At 39.2% G+C, this 21,889-nt stretch overlaps 1 protein-coding gene across 1 annotated transcript in view; it reads right to left on the bottom strand.

The window, feature by feature from the left end:
• Window positions 1-329: 329 nt before the first annotated feature.
• Window positions 330-21,889, bottom strand: part of rerg (RAS-like, estrogen-regulated, growth inhibitor) — a 42,058-nt gene continuing 20,498 nt past the window's right edge. The window contains exons 3-5 of the mRNA XM_026922597.3: window positions 7,758-7,814; window positions 3,657-3,730; window positions 330-2,057 (exon numbers count right to left, since the gene is read on the bottom strand). Of these exons, the coding sequence (XP_026778398.1) occupies window positions 1,626-2,057; window positions 3,657-3,730; window positions 7,758-7,814 (563 nt within the window). The 3' untranslated portion in view covers window positions 330-1,625. The remainder of the gene's footprint in view (window positions 2,058-3,656; window positions 3,731-7,757; window positions 7,815-21,889) is intronic.

Here is a 21,889-nt window from a genome sequence, read left to right as displayed (position 1 = left end):
AATGCACAAAAGAATCCAACCAGCTGAAGTAAAGGCTTGTCCTCGATCTTGACTGGGTCTTGCTTTCATTTTCACTTGTATCTTGACCTGACCTTGACCCCCTTAAGACTCAGTCTTGCCTTGATCTTGGCTAGTCCTGGTCTTGGACTTGACAGTGATGGTCTTGGCTACAGCCCTAGCTTTCACTGATCATAATGCAACCTTTCAGAACTCTTACAGTGTAATAGACAATACGTGACATGACTGTGTATGCGAACCGGCACTGTGGCTGAGCGTTATGCTGGCGATGGATGAGAAAGAGAAAGAGGCTGAGAAACACGAAGACCCACATGTTTCATTACTTTTCATGACATTTATATATATTTATCTGTCATCTTTATTTAGTGCACAGCAAGAGGGACAGTGTGGTATGCCATCTCACACTGATCATTATATTACAATATGTGACTGTTTTAATTACAAAAATCTGGCCTGACACATGCTAGCATGTTACCATGGCTACTTCAGCTCTAATCTACTGTACACATTATCTGATGATTCATTTGAGATATTAAGGCAGTCATATACTGTACATTATACAGAATTAAAGGTATTTTTAAATGTCTTCCTTAAGAATGAACAAGGACAGAGATAGAGGAAAGAGACGCAGTGGATAAACAAGTCCATGTGGGTTGTAACATGAAAGTGATAAGAACAGAAAGGCTCTTTGAGAAAGGCTCTTAAAAAACACTGGCTGCTTCAAGGCCCATCTTTACTGCTTCACTCCATCCCAGAGAAAAAATGCTCAAGATATAATCTTCAGAATATACATGTTCTGAGATGTTTGGAGAGGAGGACTGGGAAATCTTTCTGATTACAAAATATCACATTTGACTTCACTATGAGGGTGGATGATGATTTATTTGATAACTGTCTCGAAAGGGTCAACATGCAGCGAACACTGAATGCAATCTGTAGGCTGTGTAGCAATCTGTAACTCTGCTAACTGTTGAAGTTTCACCAAATCATTATAGCTTGGAGAGCAAATATAAACGGGAAGGCCTTGGAGCATAAAAAAACATTCCTGTACAATACAAACTATGGCACAGGACACTACGGAAACTCTCTGTGTGTCAGCTTGTTTTTCACTTGACAATAGAGCACTATGTACACACAGCACACTGGGTAGCTTGGGCAACTCATTTTCCTAAAAGAGTACTCTGATGCTGCTGTTGCTGTTGTATGTAGTACTGCATTGTGTTTTTATTGTTCTGTACTGAAATTGTCATTTTACACAAACTATAGTTTTGTACACTCATCTGATCTCCTTGTTGCATTGTTTACACTTTACATAGTCTTATACCTTTTTGTTTAATGCACCATGGTTCTGGAGACATAAAATTTCATACCAGTGTATTCACATACACTGATGGGATGTTAATAAAAAGTGATTGGATTTGAATAATAGTTTCTTTTATCCATCCAGAACAGAAAAGCTTTGACTTTTCTGTGAAAATGCTTTTGATTCTTGGCATAGCCAATAAAACACATCATCCTCCCATTGGCCAGCTCTCTAGGCTCTTGTGATTTATTTTCTCCCCCCCTCATTTCCTTTAGCCACTCTCTCCTCCTCTCATCGTCTCTCCCTAGCTGCTGATCTTGGTGAGCATCTTGTTGATGGCTTGCTTGACGTGAGTGGTGGAGCTACGGCGCCTGCTTTTGCCCTGAACAGCACGGCGACGGCGCACCTCACGGCACAGCTCATGGAAGGCCTCGGCCACGGTGCCTGCTGCTGTGCCTGCTGTACCTGCTGTGCCTGCACACGCCGAGCACTCGTAGAAAGCACACGCCATGTCGGCGGCCAGCCGTTCGCCCTCCTCTGTGGCCACTTGACGAGCATGCTCCAGGTCGGCCTTGTTGCCCACTAGCACCAGTGGCACATGCCGTGGCTTCCGTACCTCCTCAAGCAGGCTGCGCAGCGGAGCCACATCCTCAAAACTGCTGCGATCGGTGATGTCATAGACCAACACGAATCCATCACCCCAACGCATGTGACCCTCCTTCTGCAGCAAGTCTTCCTGGATGAAGGGAAATAAAAGCAAGAAAACAAGTTATACTAATTAGCTCCTATATTCTTTAGCCAATATCCCTAGAGAGAACCATGGTAGTTTCTAGACAACTACTGAAAGAGCTATTGTATACCTTTTCATCCATATGGGCAGTCGGGACAGAACCCCATCATATAATACATCAGCCATTCAACGAATGTTTATATTAAGTTCTTATATACAGTGCCAAACATTTTAAATTCCACTGATATACTAATTACGTCTTTTGAGTGACAATTTAGAAAACTGTTGCTGTTTCTGAGATATAAGATAATGTTACATCAATTTGCTTATCTTTCTAGATATTGTGCAATCGTGGAGCCCCATTTAGCTCCGCAGAGTTATTATTGCACCTAGTGGTCAAAATGGAAACTGCAACAAGCACTAATAGAGGCATCTGGGGGCAGGGATCACACTGCCCCAAGCTCAGCGGAGGAGCAACATGGAGGACAATTAATGACAGGGTTGCCACGGTTGTGTTTTTAAGCAAATTGGACTAGTTGAAAAATACTTTGCGGCTGCCAGGATCTTGTTGTATAGCAAATAACTGGAATGAAATCTAATACATTTCTGCAAACAAAGGCAAAATGTAAGTGCACACAGTGGGTCTATGATGTACAAAACCATTTCCATTGTAAGATATACTGCAACGGCAAAAGATATGTGTGTGACCACAGTCACTTTATGCAGAGTCTTCAGGAAAAAGCAAGCTGTGTCTTGCTTGCTTTTCTGTTATACTTTTTTTTTTTTTTTTTTTTTTTTTTTTAAATAACACACCATATTGTCCTTTTTATCCCTAGATTAGAGTTCCAGGTAATGTTGCATAATGATAACAAATCACTCCCTGTAATCACTTATTTATAGCCGATATAAACAGTTGTACTCTCAACAATCTCTATTTTGTGCTCTCTCAATACCAGTACAACGAAAGCGCACCTTTTATGTTGTTGATAAAATGCAGAGGACAAAGTCCTGAAGACTTTCAACACAGCTTTTTCAACACAGACTGTTACAAAGCACTGGAGACTCCTTCAATAAATGTTAAATAAACTTGCACCATATTAAATATTAAACATTTTCTTTGTTAAATAACCATTTTTAAAATCCCTCTGGGTCAGAACTGTGCTTTTAGAGAAAACTAATCAACATCTTCTCACCAATCAGATTTGAGGATTCAACAACGCTGTGGTACAGCACTATAAATTGTAATGCCTTTTCATAAATAAATATATATGTATAATGAATGGTATGAATGTGTAGCCCAAGCTCCTGGTGGAGACAATGTGAAAATGACTAAATAAACTAATATGAACTACATGACTTGTGGATTGAGAAGCATGAACTAGAACGCACAATTCAGATCCATTTTGGATAAATTCTGTTTTATCAGACCAAATCCATCCCAACTTATAGAGCAGTCAATACAATATTATATTTTATCACTTAACTGAATACTATATTGCCAAGTAGTTCCCTTGGACTGATTAGTGGGAAGTAGCTGATCATCTAAGTATTTAGGAATACTATATTTTACCATATATTTTATCAAGTAAAATGAAAAGGATTTACCTGTCCAGCTGTGTCCAGAATCTCCATGCTGACCATCTCATCATCAATATTGGCTTGATGTCTATATGTAGACTCTTTAAAAAAAGAAAAGAAAAAAGAAAGAAAATGGACACATTAGCAAAGGATCTGCAAAGAAAAGAGTGGAATGATGTTATTATGTTTTGACTTGTGTGGTACACCCTTCACCCGAGAGACACAGTGTGACCTTGTTAAGCCTGAGCTCAAACCAACAACCTCTCAAACACACACATACACACCAATAAAAAGTCACCTATGCAAACATTCAATAAAGAGACAAACAGAGTGCTTCCAGTGCAGCGTATCTCTGCTAATCCTACTACACATGGTCATCTCTTTTGATCAGCAACATTTCCAGGATGTGACTCGTCTCAGAAGAGCACTGAAATGAGTCCAATCTCTGCACATGGGTTTGTGACTCCACCATCTCCATCTATATTTGCTCATCTGAAACACTTCATTCTTCAGCGCAGATGTGCTGTGGGATATAAACTCGCCCTGGGCTGTGTGTGAAAGATGTCACTGCTTACCATCAGTGACAGTTCACTGGTGTCCTTCTGGTTTGATTTTCCCCATGAGGCATGGAGGCATGATGATGGCACATGATGGACCATCCAACCACCTATTAACACCCTGCGCTTAGATACATACACACACTCTACCGCTCAATCAGTGATGTGTGTGTATGTGTGCGTGTGTGTGTGGGAGGCTTAATGTCCTGGCCACACAGCAACAAAACGGCAGAGTGATTACTTGTGCATGTTTCTTTATAGCAGAGTCCAAAAGCTTATAATTTTCCTGGCAGCAAGTCATTTATTTTTAAGTGCCCTGAGGCTCGGAGGTTTATCCAAGGTTCTCGTGTGCTATAGGAGACCTGCTGGCCTTCAAAACACGCACACATATCATAGAAAACATCACCACACTTTCCAAGCTAGCTACAATGAAATACCTCAACAAACTCTTTTATACAAATTAAAAGAAGAAGTATATTAGGTTATGTAAGAATGTGCAGGCATTGAGAGTACATTTACGTTGACTCACATTCCTCTATCACATGGACTCACATGGCTTTCATTGACCATAGACTAAGTGCAGCTGTCCATCACAGAGACACTGCAATGCTTGTTAAAGGCACTTCTAGCTTCATATGGATTGATGCTGGGATGCATAGCTAGCCTGTAAACATTCCTGACCAGGAAGCAGTTTTTTATTGACGCCAGAGGTCAGACGATGTTTTTACTCCATAAAGAACGACTCACACGCCATTTATCCTGGTCTTGTGTTTTGAAATTCTTGTTTTCAACCACTAGTACTGCCTAGAATAAAGCACTAGCAATTATCTCTGTGTAGAACTTAAGGGCATCTTCAATATGTGTCAGAGCTAAAATGCAAAGATAAAGATGGGTAGTTAGAGAGATTGGCAGCTCTCTCTCACTCACTAGACCAGGGTTTTACATCTATTATGAAGGTCCAGCTACACAAAATTCCTTGCTTACAAAGATCCAGACAAGCACCTAACATGACTGAAAACAGTTCCATTTTAATGCTTAACCATTATTTATTAGTTCCTAACTATAAATAAGCCACATCATTTGTAAGTGGTGATGCTTTGTTTCATAGTGGCGCTTCACACTATGACTATAGACTAGCACCACAGATTCAAAACAGATGAGAAAACCATTTTGAGCAAATACTTCATACTTCTCTGTCCATTTGTCTTCAAGAATTTTGTTTTAAATATTTGTTTCTTTTGAATAAGTCATGTCATCAATTCAGTAATATGACCAGAGGGGGAATTAAACAAAAAAAATCCATGAACATCTGGGACAACACCTCCCTTTCTCAATGATTTGAGTTCAGGAACATAATTTAGATAACTGAGTGTGATTGGCCACAACAAGCCACAACAGAAGATCTGCTACAGAACTCGTTATCCTTCAAGTTTAAACAAATAGAACTCGAAAACCACTCTCAACCACACTGTTTTTGAGATATTCAACCACTTGTTTTTGAGACATCTTGCCTATGAGAATGGACGGACAGGTGGATGGACCTTTGGCAAAAATCATAAATAACCAAAAAACAGGATTTGAGTTCTGGATCATGAAGGTAAAAGTAACATCTCTGTATGACAAACAGGAAGGTAGTTATTGAAGAAAAACTATTTCCAACATTGCTGTGACCTTGACCCTGTTAGGATCTAATCTACTGGTTACAATGATAGTTATATACATCAATCAGCCATAACATTAAAACCACCTGCCAAATATTGTCTAGGTCCGCCAAAATGGCTCTGACCAGCTCTGGACTCCTCAAGACCTCTGAAGGTGTGCTGTGGTGTCTGGCACCAAGATGTTAGCAGTAGATCCTTTAAGTCCTGTAAGCTGCAAGGTGGAGCCTCCATGGATCAGACTTGTTTGTCCAGCACATCCCACAGACATTTGATCAGATTGCGATCTGGGGAATTTTGGAGGCCAATCAACACCTTTAACTCTTTGTCATGTTCCCCAAACCATTTCTGAACAATTTTGCAGCGTGGCAGGGCACATTATCCTGCTGAAAGAGGCCACTGCCATTAGGAAATACTGGTGCCATGAAGCGGTGTACTTGGTCTGCAACAATGTTGAGGTATGTGTCAAAGTTACATCCACATGAAAGAGTACGCATGGAGCCTTGGGCCTTGAGCCTTCCTTGGACCACTTTTAGTACATACTTAACCACTGCATACCAGGAGCACAATTTTTGCAGTGTGGCAGGGCACATTATCCTGCTGAAAGAGGCCACTGCCATTAGGGAATACCAAGACCTGCCGTTTTAGAGATGCTCTGATCCAGTCATCTAGCCATCACAATTTGGCCCTTGTCAAAGTCGCTCAGATCCTTATGCTTGCCTATTTTTCCTTCTTCCAACACATCAACTTAGAGAACTGACTGTTCACTTGCTGCCTAATATATCCCACCCTTTGACAGGTGCCTTTGTAATGAGATAATCAATGTTATTCACTTCACCTGTCAGTGGTTTTAATGTTATGGCTGATTGGTGTAAATCCTACCAACATTTAACCACTCACTCTTGAGATATCATGCTAACAAGAATCTCAGGCGGTATAAAAACTGGAATTGCTTAACTATGGTAAGTTTTTTTTCATACTGCTACTAGTAGTTCTGCTACTACAGTATTTTTCAAGTGCTTGGGTCAATCTGCTGAAATACTGAGATACTGCTCTCCACTATTTGCTGACTGGACGAGATACTAGTGTACCAACATCAATACTCTCCAATTAGAAGAAAAACACAGATCTGTGTGCGCTGCAGCAACACAGGATCAAGTTAAACTCTTAATACAGTGAAGGAATATTTACAGTATGTACATTGACAGTGAGTTCTGGGCATGCACCATCCCACACACATCCATCAACTCATCACATAGCACTCAGACCTGAGATTGCCTGAGAGGCAGCTGTTCCATTTTTCATTAAAAAAGCACCAGTCAGAGATGCTAAATAAAACATTACCCTGTGTCAAAGGAAGATTATCATTTTATCCCACAAATTTTAATGTGGCACAACAAGCAGCGATAAGAAGCGGTGCATGCCTCACTCATCTGATTTGTTATGCCTTGCTTTGAATCCTAAACTTCATTTGGTTGTATAATCTGAATTTGGGTGTTATGGTGTTGTTATTATTATTTTAGGTTCAATGTCCAAGTCTCTATTTCATCTAGCCAGGTACAGGCATTTATTATGTCTCCCGAGAGCTGTTGAGGCCAATCAAATTATCTGACATTTTGCTGTGATGATGTAATTGATAGACAGACAGGCGTTTTATATTAAATGCCTTTTAGTGTGGCTCATTAAAATGTGAATATAAGCGTAAGCAGAAAATCATGAGAATTCAGTAATGAAAATCTATAAAGCATTTTTTTCCCAAAGAGGAACGCCAAATCTCCTGCTTCCACTGCTTAAATCACCATATTCATGAGCTCTGAAGGTTGCCAAGTGTGTATGCCACAATGATTCAAAGAGGCAAAAAGCTCTTCAGAGCCTCCATAACACAAGTGCTCTTAGTGTAATGGAGTTCTTACCTAGTGTGGGGTCATACTCCCAGATGAAGCGGTTGGTCAGGAGCCTCACCACCAATGCTGAAGAAAGACAGAGAAAGAAGGATTGAAACAAAAGTGAATATGTTTTTTTTAAGAGCTGCATGCAATCAACCAGAGTATGGTATTGCAATCAAGAAGTCTAGAGGGGAACGTGAAAGGAGCCAGCATGTAGGATATTTAAATCATTCGACAAGTCATATTGCACAAGCTTTGAGTGGGTTCGAGAGAGACTAATGGAAAAGTAGAAAGGAAAAGTGTGACAAAAATGACATCCACTGTGAATCTTGTTATCTTGCCTAAAGCACTGACCATCACCATATGGTAAACAGCTTGCTTTTAGACATATCCCATCATTTAGGTCAAACCATGAGGTTCTAATGCAGTAGGATATTTATCTGCAATATAAGTATTTGTTCAAAGCTTATTATAAATTATGAGTCAAGAGAAATAAGTATTCAGACACTTTTATTTTTGTTATTTAATATACTTCCAGTGCATATATTCACTTTAATTTACACAAATTTACACATATAAGTACTTTGCACTTAGAAATATAAACAAAAAAGTATTGGGTGTGTAACGATGCATCGCGATGCAAAAATCTGATGACGTGCATCGTGGAAATGTGCAACATCACGCAAATCGGCATTCTATCAATTACGCACCTAATGCAATCGCACTGTTTGAACACCAGAGGTCCCAATCTGTGCATAGCGATAAATATATAGCAAGTATGTTGGTCACGTGACCATGTTCTTTTATGGAGAGCCTGCAAGATCTGCAATTGTGAAGTCCAATAGCTTAGTATGTTATACGGTTACATGACCGTGTTATAATGGTTAAAAAGAGCTCTTAGCTTTCAAACAGCATCAGAGGCTGCGGAAATTGGGCATTTTGGATGACTTTGGAGCTCTATCCTATTTCTGCTACAGCGCTCATGTTTCAAACAATCAGACACTTGCTGGCTTCACGTGTCTCACAGGAAGCACATGCTAGCCTTCACTCTCCCTAGTTGGTAGCTGTTGTGTGACAGGGAAGAGCTGGCTAGTTAGCTTTCAGCTAAAACTCTTCATCACAGTATCACAGCATTACTTGAGTTCATATTTGTCCCAAGTACAATGCAGAGCCTCTGAAATTTCCTTTGTCTCAAATTAACATGATGCCTGGTAGGAATCCTAGAATGTTAATATGACTGGTATCATTTTCGATTTCTCAGAGCTCAGTGTGCTCACGACTGCTGATCATGATATGCTCAAAAGAAACGCTTGGCTGGTGTCACTGTAAATTTATCATGAACTACTACTGCAGTGCTGCTCAATGAGCTTGCTGAATAAATAGATATTCCCTTACTTTTCTACAGCATGGTCCATTAAAAATAATACTTTTTGGGTTTCGATAGATTTTTCATTCCCTCCTCAGCTCAATATTGCAGCTGTGGATGGTAGGGTCATCATTTCATCAGGAAAAGGTGTGTACCCGGTGTGTGCTTCTCTCTCAGCCATTTCATGTTACTTTTCCATTAACGTACTACCCAGCAAAACACGGCCGAATGATAAAGAACATCTCAGCTAAAGCCAGAACAGAATGCTCTCTCCCCCTCACTCTCCATCTCTATTTCCCTATCTGTTTCTCTAACTCTATGTCTCTGATCCTATCTCTCCCTCTGAAATCCTGTGCCATAGGGGGATATCCCTTCTTCATTTGCTACTACAGAAAGGCAAGCCCACAGCTCCATGCCATTCCTGTAACTATACTGTGTTTCTCTGTGTGTGTGTATGTGTGTGTGCATGCATTGTGCATGAGTTACAGCTTGGGTCCTGTTCTCTCACGGCCCTTTCATGTGCCTGACTGCTCCTGAATGGGCTCCAGTGGTCCTGTAGAGTCTGCAGGAGTATCTTTTTCCACATGTGAGGCAGCATTGTTACCTGCCTTTCACAGCCACTATGGGTAAAATTACTCCACCATTGAGGAGGAAAGAACGCCCATCTCACTGTGACACATCGTTTTTCATAACAGCCTTGCCCTAAAAAGTATTAATGTACTGTGCGTTGTCATACAGGCTGTATATGCCGTGAAATACTATAGTGAATACGTTTTATACATTTATACATAATACAAGTCTACAGCCGGGAAAACCCTTACTATCATTACTATTATATTTTTTCTAATATCATAGTTTCTCTTTGTCTTTGATGCTGGAGATTAATCCATCTAAATTAAATTTAAACATTTTTTTAGATGTCATGCCTGATGTCATATGCATAAGGCACATAGTGTATACAGTGTCATATTAATGCAACCAACTTGTGCTTAATAAACAAACTGATCCTAAACTGACAGCTTTTGATTTTAGGGCTGGAAATAATTTGTTATTTTTAACAATCAGGCAAACAAAAACTTCCTGGGCATGACTCATCTTTAGGGAGGCTTGGGAAGCTCTTTATCTGTGTGTGTGTGTGCGTGTGTGTGTGTGTGTGTGTGTGTGTGTGTGTGCAGGCAAGGTCCTTGGTGACAGTCTGGGTCATTGCATTTGGGTTTCAACATCACACAGAAGCCTGCTAAGCCACAAGAGAGTGGGTGTTCACTGTGAGCTATTTCTGTTATTTGTAGCTGGTTAGTACGCTATGAATGCAGGATTCACCAGTCTGTGATAGAATATTCCTACTACTATGTTCTAGGATCATTTTTTCTGCCCTTTACACAATCTACATAATCGTAGCAGTTAAAGGAAAAATCCAGCCTAGGACAGCTTGTATATTAATCTGCTGCTCATGCTGCATCACAGAGCAGTGTAACACGCTTAGAGGAAAGTGCTATCTGCCCTCTTCTGCATACATGAGCTCACAGACACCCATGATTGGCTGGTATCACTGTGACTGACAGGGGAGAGAGTATACCATCCCTCCCACCCAGAGAGCATTCCCAATTTTGCTCTCTTAGCTCCAAGCATCATCTGGATTAGAACTTTTGATCACTTTTCTGTTGCGCTGCTTGAGATACATTAATTCTTAGAATTAAACAATACCGTACTTAGTATATAGTTTATGATTAAATTCAGAGTTCTTTTAGATTTAACTTCTTTCATTGATACATTGGTCTATTTTCACTTCGGTTAGTGTTTTTTTTTTTTTTTTTTTTAATTACCTAAATTACCACTGGAATATCTGCTGGTAGCGGCGACGGTGGTAATTCTCTACAGAAAGAGAGTGCTGCAGCAGCACGTTAGTCCTTTAGTCTGTCCAGCTCTCTTACCTCCTCTTCTGTACACTCTCCTCAAACAGATAAAGTCCTAAAGCTTCAGCTTTCATGCTAATGCTGCCATCAGTGTCATTGTGCTTGTAATCTCATAGATCACTAACTAGCTGAGCTGAGTCTCTGTCATTATTTAGCACAACTTCCTTGTATAGCTGCACTGCATTCTGGAAATTGACTCCAACATTTGCTGTCAGCATTAATTCTGCATTGGATTTTTCATTAGTGTGACACTGAACGTCACTGTTAAATGGTGAGAGAGCAAAGAAGCTCTTTTGTTTTTAGGAGCTACCAGCAAACCTGGATCGTTATCCCTTATGTTTTAGATAATTGAATTTGTTTTCTCCTATTAAACGCCATTGTAACCGCATTAACAATGTCCCGTGTGAAAAGAGTGCTAACTTCTCATGGGGAAAAACAAAAATACAGCATCAACCAACAAATTAGCATCAGAATCGCTAAGCACATCACAGATATTTTGATATAAATATATTTAACGTGTTTCAGGGTGAAATTCTGTGCTACTGGCCAGAATGTTGTTACCTAGTATTGCAAGAGGGACACTGCTGGAGCCATCATGAGCAAAAAGCCCTTAATCCTCAACTGCATGGCTTGTATTCTGCTTCACTTGCAAACCGCTTTGGATTAAAGCATTTGCCAAATGAGCAAATCAATCCTTTTATAACAGATTAGAACTCTGGGGCTGGTGAACTGCCCATTTTATAAAGAGGATGCAGGACTTTTCACTGTTTGCTTCATGCCACAACAGCCCCTGTGGGAAGTAATTACCTTCAGCTTCTCGTTTTAAATGCAGGTCTGATTTAATTATGTTACACGAATACACATCTGCTAATCAACAAAGCTGATGCAATTAGAGGCTCACACAACGTTGCATGTGGAGTGGAGTTTACAATGCTGATTGAACAGGTTCACTGAATCAGGGCCATGGCACTCTGTGGTCCATTAGTCGTGGAAATCACTGCATTTGGACAACGAGAAAAAGGATGTGTCAGTTATCATGACACAATTATTACCAGTTATTAATCATCCCTCTTTTAATGGACTTGAAATGCCTACATTTACATTACAAATGCAGTCTGCTTTTTGTATTTCACTCTCTATGTATATTTATTACTGAAGCACACTGCAGATATTCCCTGCGCACACACACACACACGTTTGTCTTATTATCAGTGCGAGGACCTTCACATAATAATTAACTCTATTATACACCTAAATATAACACTAACCGTTGAATTGCTTAAATCTTTGAACTGACTGATTCACAATTACAAACACAGCTGCACAGATGATTTATATTAGGATGATTGCCATCTAACAGCATGTATCAGCTATAAAAGAGGTCTGACAATTAGCACTTAGATGTGTGTGATTTCAAAGCAAAATGACTCAATTAACAGAGCTCCAAAGATGCCAAACAGTGGGTGCTCGAATTACAGGTGTATCTATCACAAAAACTGAAAAATGATTTAATAATTTCAAAAGCCATGGCAGCATATCAAACATGAGCAAACAGTATCAGCAGAGACGTACAGTGTTTGAAGCCACAATAATAACCACAGAATTGAATGAGCACTTCTATGACCAAGTCTGTACATCATGAGCTTCAAAAAACTGGAATTCACAGCTGTCTTTTGCATCAAAGGCCAACGTGCAAAGCCAAATAACCTGCTGTAATGAGAATAAAACCTGGAAAAAGGTAATATGATCCGATGGCTTAACGTTCACCATATTTCCTACATCTGGATGGATTTATATTTGAAGGGAGCCAAAAGATGCTTTCATCCCACCATGTCTGCTGATAACTGTTAAGAACAGTGTGGGTTTCATAAAGGTATGGGAGCCATCTCGTGGAAATCATTAGATCCAATGATTGCTTTGCGTTAGTTGTAAAACAGCAAGTTTTAACTAGCCAAAGTAATATGATACAAATTACCAAGCCCAGGTGCACCCTATAACGCAAACACATTTTCCTGATTATGTTCCTATACTCCAGAATGATAATGTCCTCACACATACTGCTACAATTATTCAAGAGTAGTTTGAAGAACACCAGGATGCGGTCAACTGTCGCTTCACCAATTATTAAATTTAAACATCTTTGAACCATTAATGGATATTCTGGAGTGCAAACTGCAGAGTAGATATTCACTTCATCTCTTCAGACCTCAAAAAACGAAAAGATTTTCCCACCATGAAAAGACCATCCCACCACTAACCATTCAGGACTTCAGCAATCCACAAAGGATTAAAGCTATTTTGAAGGCAAAGGCTGGCCCTATTCCTTACTATCCATTCATCTTCATTAAGGACTTCATCCTGGTCAGGATAGTGGTGGATTCCAGGAACACTGGGTGCGAGGCAGAGACATACTCTGAATGGCATGGCAGTCCACTCACACCTAGGGCAATTTAGGCATTTGGGAGGTTGGAGGAAAACCAGAAAACATATGGGAAACCCATGCGGACATGAGAAGAACATGTGAAACGCTACACAGCGAGGAACCTTAGCTCAGGATGGAAGTGTGAGGCAGCAACTCTACCTGCTGCACCAACGCGTTGCCTCCGACTCATTATTAAGTCCTTAACATTAATATATTAATTACATTTACATTTACAGCATTTAGCAGCTGCCCTTATCAAGAGTGACTTACAGAAGACTTACAGACTTACATGTCCTCATGCTGGTTCAGTAGGACTGGGACTAAGAGTACTATTTGCCTAAATACCCTGTTGGGGAGGCTAGTGCAGGATGAAAAGAAAACACAAGACAAAGATAGATTAACAAAGTGCAAATTCAAGTGTTTGGTGAAGAGGTAGGCCTTTAGCCTTCATTTGAAGACAGTCAGTAACTCAGCTGTTCAGACAGCCAGGTAGAGTTCATTCCACCACATGGGAGTCAGAACAGAGAAGAGTCTTGTCTTACATACACCTCTTCCTTATACTTTGCTAGAGGCTCAGATGGAGCGTGGTGTAGAGCAGAGTGTGATACGTGCCTTAAGGTAGGCAGGCGCCAGTCCATTTTTCACTTTGTAGACAAGCATTGGTGTTTAAATCTGCTACAGGAAACCAGTGGAGGGAACGCAGCAATGGAGTGGTGTGTGAGAACTTGGGGAGGTTGAAAACAAGTCATGCAGCTGCATTCTGGATCAGTTGCATAGGTCAAACTGCACCCAGGGGCAAAGCTACAAGGAATGAGTTGCAGTAGTCCAGGCTCAAAATGACAAGAGACTCAAGAAGCCTGAGTGGCCTCTGTGAATAGAAATGGCCAGATCAATCTGATGGTATAAAAAAGAAATCTGCATGAGTCAGGTTAGTGATGTGAGGTGAGAAGGTTAGTTACTTTCCAGGATATACAGTGGGGTCCAAAAGTCTGAGAGCACTAGAGAAAATGCTTCTATTTTGCATTCTTTTCTAATTTAATACAACATTTTTCATTAAAAATTATATTACTGACAACAACTTGAGTGAAATGTAGAATCTTTGAAATATTTACGCGAATTTCTGAATTTCTTAGTATTTGGTACGTCCCGTTTTTGCTTTATTGACAGTGTATACTCGAGCTGCACTCCACAAGTTTGTGCGAAACCTTATGATCCATTTTAGATCAAATCCATCAGAGTGTCGTTTACTCTCCTTGTTTTCAATATTTCCAAATTCTAAAACCTTCTGTTTATTTCCAAATTTAAATGAACAAAAAAATTCCAAGCTTCTCAATGTGGTCTCAGACTTTTGGACCACACTGTATATATCAAATTATACTGCTGCAGAAAACTTGGAAGGCTTTATATGGTGCTCTCCTAAGGCAACCCTTTAACCCGTCCTTCATGTGCTCATACGCTACATTGATCAAGTGATCAATTAATGCCAGAAGTCTCATCCAAACCAGAAAGGATTTTGTGTTTCTTTCTATGCTGCATATTTGAAAACAAACAACACTAGCTTGTGCCCATGTCTGTATTTTTTTTCATTAAATCATTTCAATTACTAGTGAACCCTGCAGCAAACATATTACTGAGTGTTTCAAATGACTCATGCTGTGCAATTTCCTGAACCAGAATGGCACAATTATTTGTGACACTACTGCAGCATTGGTGCCTGTATTTATGATATAAAAGGACACAGTAGGTAAATGTGTGCTCTGTTCTGTTAGTGTGATAACAAATCCAGAAGGTTGGAAAAATCTCATGCAGTTTCCATTATAGATCTCTTAATCATTCTCATTCTGTATAAACATCAACTGTGAAACGATGTTTATGTCTTATACAGCAAATTTTGTACAATCATAACACACACTGTTAACCACAGTACATTTGTCTTTGGAAAGAAATGTGACTCAGCTGAATATAAAACTCTGATGTTATCTTTTTCCAACAACAGTGATACAATTACAGCACTATATTTTGTATTGGAAAGAGCAGTTGTTGCCCTTTCTATCATCACAGCATGCGTGTGTGTAAAGCACATGGATGTAAGATAACCAATGTCACGAACCATTTCCTCTGAAATGAGCTGTAAACAGATTTGCACCGGTAAGTTTCCAGGCTACTTCCTCTCTGGGGAGAGGTCAGAAGCCTCTGTTCAGACCCCAGTGTCCTGTAAAAGCTTTCCCAGAACGTCCACAGCAGACACGCTGCTTTGCACGTCCATGCCCTCCAGATGACAGCTTTCTCTATCAGGCATTATATAAACAACTGGACATCAGTAGAGCTATTCAAGTAACGGCTGCAACAAGGAGGACCAGGATTTCATGAATGCAAATTCGAAGAAATTCACGGAAAGGCACTCATATGAAAAGGCATTAAGGTTAAGGTTAGGTTAAAAGAATCTGGCTTAGTAGTGGATGCATTTATTTATTTTTTTTTTATTTGGATATTCTTGGTCATTATAACATGAGATATGGTTGAATGAGATGTTGCTATGAGCAACATATTGAGGATTTACAAATTACTAAGCCCAGGTGCACCCTATAATGCACATTATTTTCCTGTATCCCAGAATGATAATGTCATACTGCTACAATTATTCAAGAGTAGTTTGAAGAACACCAGGATGAGGTCAACTGTTGCTTCACCAATTATTAGATTTGATAGATTAGATAGATCTTTGAACCTGTTATGGAAATTCTGGAGCACAAACCGCACAGTACTATCCATCCATCTTCAGTAATCACTTCATCCTGGTCAGGATAGTGGTGGATCCCAGGAACACTGGGTGCGAGGCAGAGACATACTCTGAATGGCATGGCAGTCCACTCACACCTAGGGCAATTTAGGTATTTGCGAGATTGGAAGAATACCAGAAAACATATGGGAAACCCATGCGGACATGAGAAGAACATGTGAAACTCCACGCAGAGAGGAACCTTAGCTCAGGATAGAGGTGTGAGGCAGCAACTCTACCTGCTGCACCAATGCACTGCTCTGTACTCATTAGTAGGTCCTTAATATTAATATATTGTTATGTACATTTACACTTCCAGTATTTAGCAGCTGCCCTTATCCAGAGCAGCTTACAGAAGTGCTTTGTAGTGTCTTTCAAATACATGTCCTCATGCTAGTTCAGTAGGACTGGGACTAAGAGTACTATTTGCCTAAATGCTAATTCAAGTGTTTGGTGAAGAGGTAGGCCTTTAGCCTTCATTTGAAGACAGTCAGTAACTCTGCTGTTCAGACAGCCAGGGGGAGTTCATTCCACCACATGGGAGCTAGGACAGAGAAGAGTCTTGTCTTACATACACCTCTTCCTTATATTTTGAGAGATGGTGTGTCAAGTCAAGCCATGCTAGAGGCTCGGAGGGAGCGTGGTGTAGAGCACGGTGTGATAAGTGCCTTAAGGTAGGAAGGCACTGGTCTGTTTTTGGCTTTGTAGGCAAGCATCTGTGTTTTAAATCTGATGTGGACAGCTACAGGAAGCCAGTGAAATGAATGCAGCAATGGGGTGGTGTGGGCAATACTGTAATACTGCGAATTATTGCTTCTTATTTTTTCTTCTTAAAGCCCTTCAGCAGGTCCAGCTTTCCTATTAGTGTTTATATACTGTATATTGTATATATTGCTCATATTCATGCAATTATCCAATCAATTATGTCTATGACTTGTCTATGACAGTTGATAATTAGCAAATCACTAAATATACTGAATGCTAAGCCTCACATAAAATGTGAGTACATTAAGGACCTGATTTACTAAAGTAAACAAACAGATTACGGGTGAAAAGCACGCATTTAGTGGCCATGCTGTGGGTGATTTATAAAGTACAATTGCATGAACGATGTCACGTGCAAAGTAAGGAGAGGGGTCAATATGTAAATAAGCCTTTGTTGAATGTTCTTGATTGCTGTGGCAAGTTCGCATCTATGAGAAACTGATACACATTAATATTAATAATAATTTCAAGAAACCTTTTGATTATTTTAAATAATAATAAGGAATAATTTTATTAAACGTTATCATTAATACTTATTAATTAAGACTTTAAGAAACACCCCAAACTGCATATTCTTTATCAGGCAAAATGGACATCCTATTTTGCTTGTCCATTTTATTAGTTAAGCAGCTTGTGTGTTTTTTGTGGATGTTATCAAGTTTGCATATGGGTTTATACTGTAAATGCAAACCTTTCCTCAGAGCTCTAGTGTTACACTTCCTATTGACAGAGTTTAGTGTTAATTCTGTGTAAGAGTGCTTATCGCTTTGAGAATAGGATAGGCTCTCACCAACAGTTTGTGCAGGTGCAGTTTTATGTGTCTCAGTTCATTGGTGAAAATCCTTGTAATGATGTGTCTTCTACTGTTCCTCTATTCTGTTTATGGCCCAGATCTTTACAAACAGAGGAACAATGGGGGAAAGAATAAGGCTCATTCAGACGAGGTCCCACTTGGCACCTTAAGTAGGCTGCTGACTGGGTACAGTTTCAGACTTTTCTAAAGGTGTAAAGGACACAGCTCAGAAATGTCATGAAGGGGTGAAGAATGGGCTTTTCAACAACCATCATCAAACCACACATGATAAGTACACAAAACCATTTTAGTTTATAAGAAGAAAAATAAATAGTTATAATAATAACATTATCCAGAAATGTCAAATGTAATTGCTCTGAATTTCTCTAATGCAATTTCTCCAGTGCATGTTTTTAAGCCATGTTTTTATTGTGTTCCTTGTCTGAACAATGATAACGATAAACAGATATCTATATATATATAGATATACCAATACACACACACACACACACACACACATATATATATATATATATATATATAACAGTAATAAATGAAACAAAGTCAATATTTGGTGTGACGATCCTTCACTTTAAAAAAAAAAAAATAGTAGTCTCAGGTACAATTAGTGCAGTTTTATAAGGAGCTGTAAGTGTTACTGTAAGTGTGAGCTGTAAGCAGAAGCAGCCACAGTTCTTCTAGAGACTTTGACTGTCACACTTTCTTCTTATTTTTGCAGCAAACCCAGCAACCTTCATTATGTTTTTTTGTCTGAAAAGTGTCTCTTATGTAATATGCTGCTTTCTTTACTGACAAACATTTTTCCGTAACATTTAATGTTGTGCTAGAAAACTAATGTTTGGAATCTAAAAGGTTTTTGTACTGAATCAATAACGTAGAAGTCATAAAATAAAAATCTATGTATGTATGTGTGTGTATATATATATATATATATATATATATATATATATATGGTGAAAATATCTCGAATATATAGGTTTAATAATATTATAATAGGAAGTACTAGTTAAATGTAACTATATTCAAGATACTATTACTTGCTAAGAAGTCATTTTTTGTGGTGTTGAATTTGCAAAATATAATGTGTAACCATAATCACTATAACCATAATCACTATAATCAAAAAACAGAAGTTCTATATGTAGTGTATAATAGCCTGGTTAGGGCTAGTCTATTGTAGCAGCTAACGTTTCTTTTTTGTTGTGCTAGATTATGTTAGATGAACTATATACAGCCTTGCATATAGATTTCCTATTTTCCACCATCTACACCAGCTTAACTATAACATCTGTATCCAACTTGTGAAAGTAGCTCTTTGGTCCCTGTGTAAACAAACTGATTTTATCAGCCGTGAAAAACAATTCCACGCTTACGCCAATATAGATGTCAAATACAGACAAGCAGGGCAATCTATGTACCTTAACTTGGCAGAAAATGAACCATCTTGTGGCTTGTAGTGCCTCTTCAGACTGTACTCTTTTAGCATACTGTTTGTTGCACATTAATCACTACTTATATTTGGTAAGTAAACAGGTATTTGTCATCTACATATGTTGAACATTGACTTAATAATAAGATAATGATAAGATATTTGATAATTAACACAAAGCACATCGGGGAGATTCTGGCATTGTCTACACTTACTAGCCACTTTATTAGGAACACCTGTACACCTGCACATTCATGCAATTATCCAATCAGCTGATCATGTTGTAGGAGTGCAATGCATAGATTCATGCAGATACAAGTCTCAAGTCAAGAGCCTCAATTAAATGTTCACTTCAAATAACAGAATGTGGAAAAAAAAAGTGATCTCAAGTTATTGGTGCCAGACGGTCTGGTTTGAGTATTTCAGAAACTGCTGATCTGGAATTTTCACACACAATAGTCTCTAGAGTTTATACAGAATAGCGCGGGGGAAAAACATCCAGTGAGCGGCGATTCGGCGGACGGAAATGTCTTGTTGATGAGAGAGGTCAGAGGAGAATGGCCAGTTTGAGCTGACAGGAAGCCTTCAGTAATTCAAATAACCACTCTTTATGACCATGGTGAGCAGAAAAACATCTTGTGAAACTAGACAGCTGAAGACTGTAAAAAGACCAGGTGATTAAAAAAGTGGTCAGTGAATGTATATGTGCTGGTCTGTTAGTTTAGTAGCTAAAGTACTAATCCTAAGAATAAATTGTACTAATATGGTGTAAGTTTACAGGCTGCTGGTTTAAGGGTTGATGTCAGGTTGTTTGCTATTTGAAAATATATCCTACACATCAGAAAATGGTCTTGAAACATGTCACTAGAAAAGCTATAATTTTTGTTCATTATTAATTTTTGGACACCATCCAACATTATCATTAGACACTCCATTCGCTTGAGCTCCCCATTCAACAGATGTTGGCATTTTATGAATTACATAGCAAATCATCCATTGTGTGGGAGAACACGGATTCGTATGAAAAGCTCCATCTGACATCTAACAGCTAATAATCCACTTACTGTACTCAATCTAAGAGCTTCCGGAGATAAAACATGTTCAACTCTGACAATTTTACATAATCCACTGAATATAAAAGTGAGCTTTTTCAAGGGTATTTAAAGAATGGTGGTGAATCATTCCTCTAGAATGGCAGGCGTCATAGAAAGATCAGATTTCAGCTAGAAAAAGAAGCTAAGCCTATAAATAAGTAATAATAAATATTTAAAAACAGGAAGCGACTGAGGAATGTTTGTATCTAACCTGAAGTACATGGGAATGCATGTAGGCACAAATGAATGTTCAGGTGGGCATAAAGTGTGTGGAGCTCTTTGTTGGAGAGCAGTCCATTTAGAAGTGCACACACACACACACACACACACACACACTCATAAAAGGAGCTCCAAGGCCATTCAGTTCCGTTAAAATACAAAAGGATGCAGTGGGCCTGTGGTGGTGGTTCACAAAGCCACAGCATATGGCAGAGTGGTGTCACATCTTATCTGTAGTACACAATGTTAGAAAAAGGGTTCTTCACTTTGTACCTCTGGGGAAACCCTTAAACGTTCTATGTAGAACTCAACAACAGAGGTATTCCCCATCAGAGTGCAATGTCTTCTACGAAGCCAAACAACCCTTATAAATGCTCTTTATTGGAGTTTAACGTATGACCTCAGTTAACATACAGTATCTCATAGCAACACTACTATAAAGCTACATACATTACTAATTAACTAATTAATTCCAGCCCAGAAACATAATAACTATGTATAGAAACACTCACAAAAGAAGTATACATACAAATCCACTGCAGAGCACCATGCATACACACGTTCACACATTCATTCACAAATAGGGGCAATTAAGTGTAGCCAATCTGCCTCCCTGCATGGTTTTGGACTTTGGGAGGAAACTGGAGAACCCAGAAGAAACCCACATAATCACTGGGTAAACATGCACAGAAACTCCACACAATAAGTAACCCAAGCTCAGGATAAAACCCAGAAAATATTACCAATTTTGCTCTCTTGGACTCCTGGCCTCCAATGTGCCATCATTGGGATTCGAACTCGCAATCTCCCGACGACACGATGAGTACTTTTCTGCCAATCGTAGACGTCATAGACATATGATTGCATACAATGAGCTCAGGTTACACTGCAGCAGTTTAAATAGATGCGATTGGCTGGCTTTACGTGTTACATGGAAAAAGCATGTATTTTCCGTCACCCTCCCCGGTTAGTAGGTGTGGTGTAATGGAGAGAGCTGGCTGATGGGTGAGAATTGGAAGATGACCAAATTGGGGCAAAAAATGGGAGGAAAAAGGCAAGTATTAAATTTGCAGTAGCCAGTTCCCACTACTTGAAAGGAAGATTATACAATTTACCATTTCTTTATAATGGAAAAGTTTATCAAGCATCTGCCTTACTATATCAAAATAATCAGATTGAAGAGCCTGAGAAAAGGTTATTAACACAATGCCCACTCTTGTCTATTCTCTTTTACATTAATGTTTTCTGAGCAGTTTTTTTATCTTTCATTTTAAGTTGGCATTATGATGTGTAAATATCATTTCTCACCAGCAACTCTTCTAAGCAATTCTTCTGAGTTCACGTGCTAATTAGCACTC

This window comes from Pangasianodon hypophthalmus, chromosome 18 (genome assembly GCF_027358585.1).
Source record: "Pangasianodon hypophthalmus isolate fPanHyp1 chromosome 18, fPanHyp1.pri, whole genome shotgun sequence".
Lineage (NCBI taxonomy): Eukaryota > Metazoa > Chordata > Actinopteri > Siluriformes > Pangasiidae > Pangasianodon > Pangasianodon hypophthalmus.
This window is presented reverse-complemented; position numbering and strand designations above follow the sequence as displayed.